At 43.4% G+C, this 839-nt stretch overlaps 1 protein-coding gene across 1 annotated transcript in view; it reads right to left on the reverse strand.

Annotated features, from left to right (window-relative positions):
• Positions 1-88: 88 nt before the first annotated feature.
• CSUI_002900 (uncharacterized protein) overlaps positions 89-839 on the reverse strand; it is a gene marked incomplete at its 3' end in the record, with an annotated part of 3,816 nt that continues 3,065 nt past the window's right edge. The window contains exon 2 of the mRNA XM_068063099.1: positions 89-775. Coding sequence (XP_067924930.1) covers positions 89-775 — 687 coding nt within the window. The remainder of the gene's footprint in view (positions 776-839) is intronic.

Raw genomic sequence — 839 nt, forward strand, 5'->3', positions numbered from 1 at the left:
TCTTCACTTGCCAAAGACAGCACTCTTTCCTTCTATCAACGGGGGTGTATATACACATAGAGATCCCCAGAAATATTTGACTGACCTCTTTAACACCTCTATTAGAAGGGGTCGCAAGTATAGCAAGTATAGCAGGATGAGTAGAGATCTGAGAGAATTCTTGAGCGGCTTTGATATCAGAAGAACTCGATTTCTTCTTTTCGAGAAGAAGACGGCTTGTCTTTCCTTTCTTCTTTCTTACAGATAAGGCATGCTGTGCGCCTTTTCCTTTCTTTTTCTTCCTGCCTTTTCTCCCTGTTTCATCTGTCACATCCATTCCTCTCCCTTTCCACGCTTGATCTTGTTCTTCTTTCTTATCTGTCTTTTTCTCCTTGTTTCCTTCACTGTGTTTACTATGTCGAGAGCCACGTGTATGGCTATCACCGTCCGTCTCATCTTCTTCTTCTCTCTCTTGTGTATCTCCTCTTTGTATCAACAAAGATGCCTGTTCTCTCATCTTTCTTTCTTCTTGAGAAGAAACGATAGCACCGCCGGAGCCATCTTGAAGAGAAGAAGAAGAGGATGAAGTTTTGTCGATAGAAGAGAATGTGGAGAAGGTCACGTCATTCTTCCTCATCTCAGGAAGAGAAGAAGAAGAAGAAGAAACGTGTGCCGCTCTTATTGGTGATGTGAGCGGCGTGCTATCTCTGTTGTTGCGGTTGAGTGAAGACCAGAGAGAGGGGGGAAGCTGCGGGGGAAAAAGCCGATCCCAATCTAAAACAAATACTCGACCTCCCTACATACAAAAGAGAAAGAAAGACAGAAAGAGAGAGTGAGAAAGAATGAAAGAGAAGGAAAGA

This window comes from Cystoisospora suis (genome assembly GCF_002600585.1).
Source record: "Cystoisospora suis strain Wien I chromosome Unknown contig_1232, whole genome shotgun sequence".
Lineage (NCBI taxonomy): Eukaryota > Apicomplexa > Conoidasida > Eucoccidiorida > Sarcocystidae > Cystoisospora > Cystoisospora suis.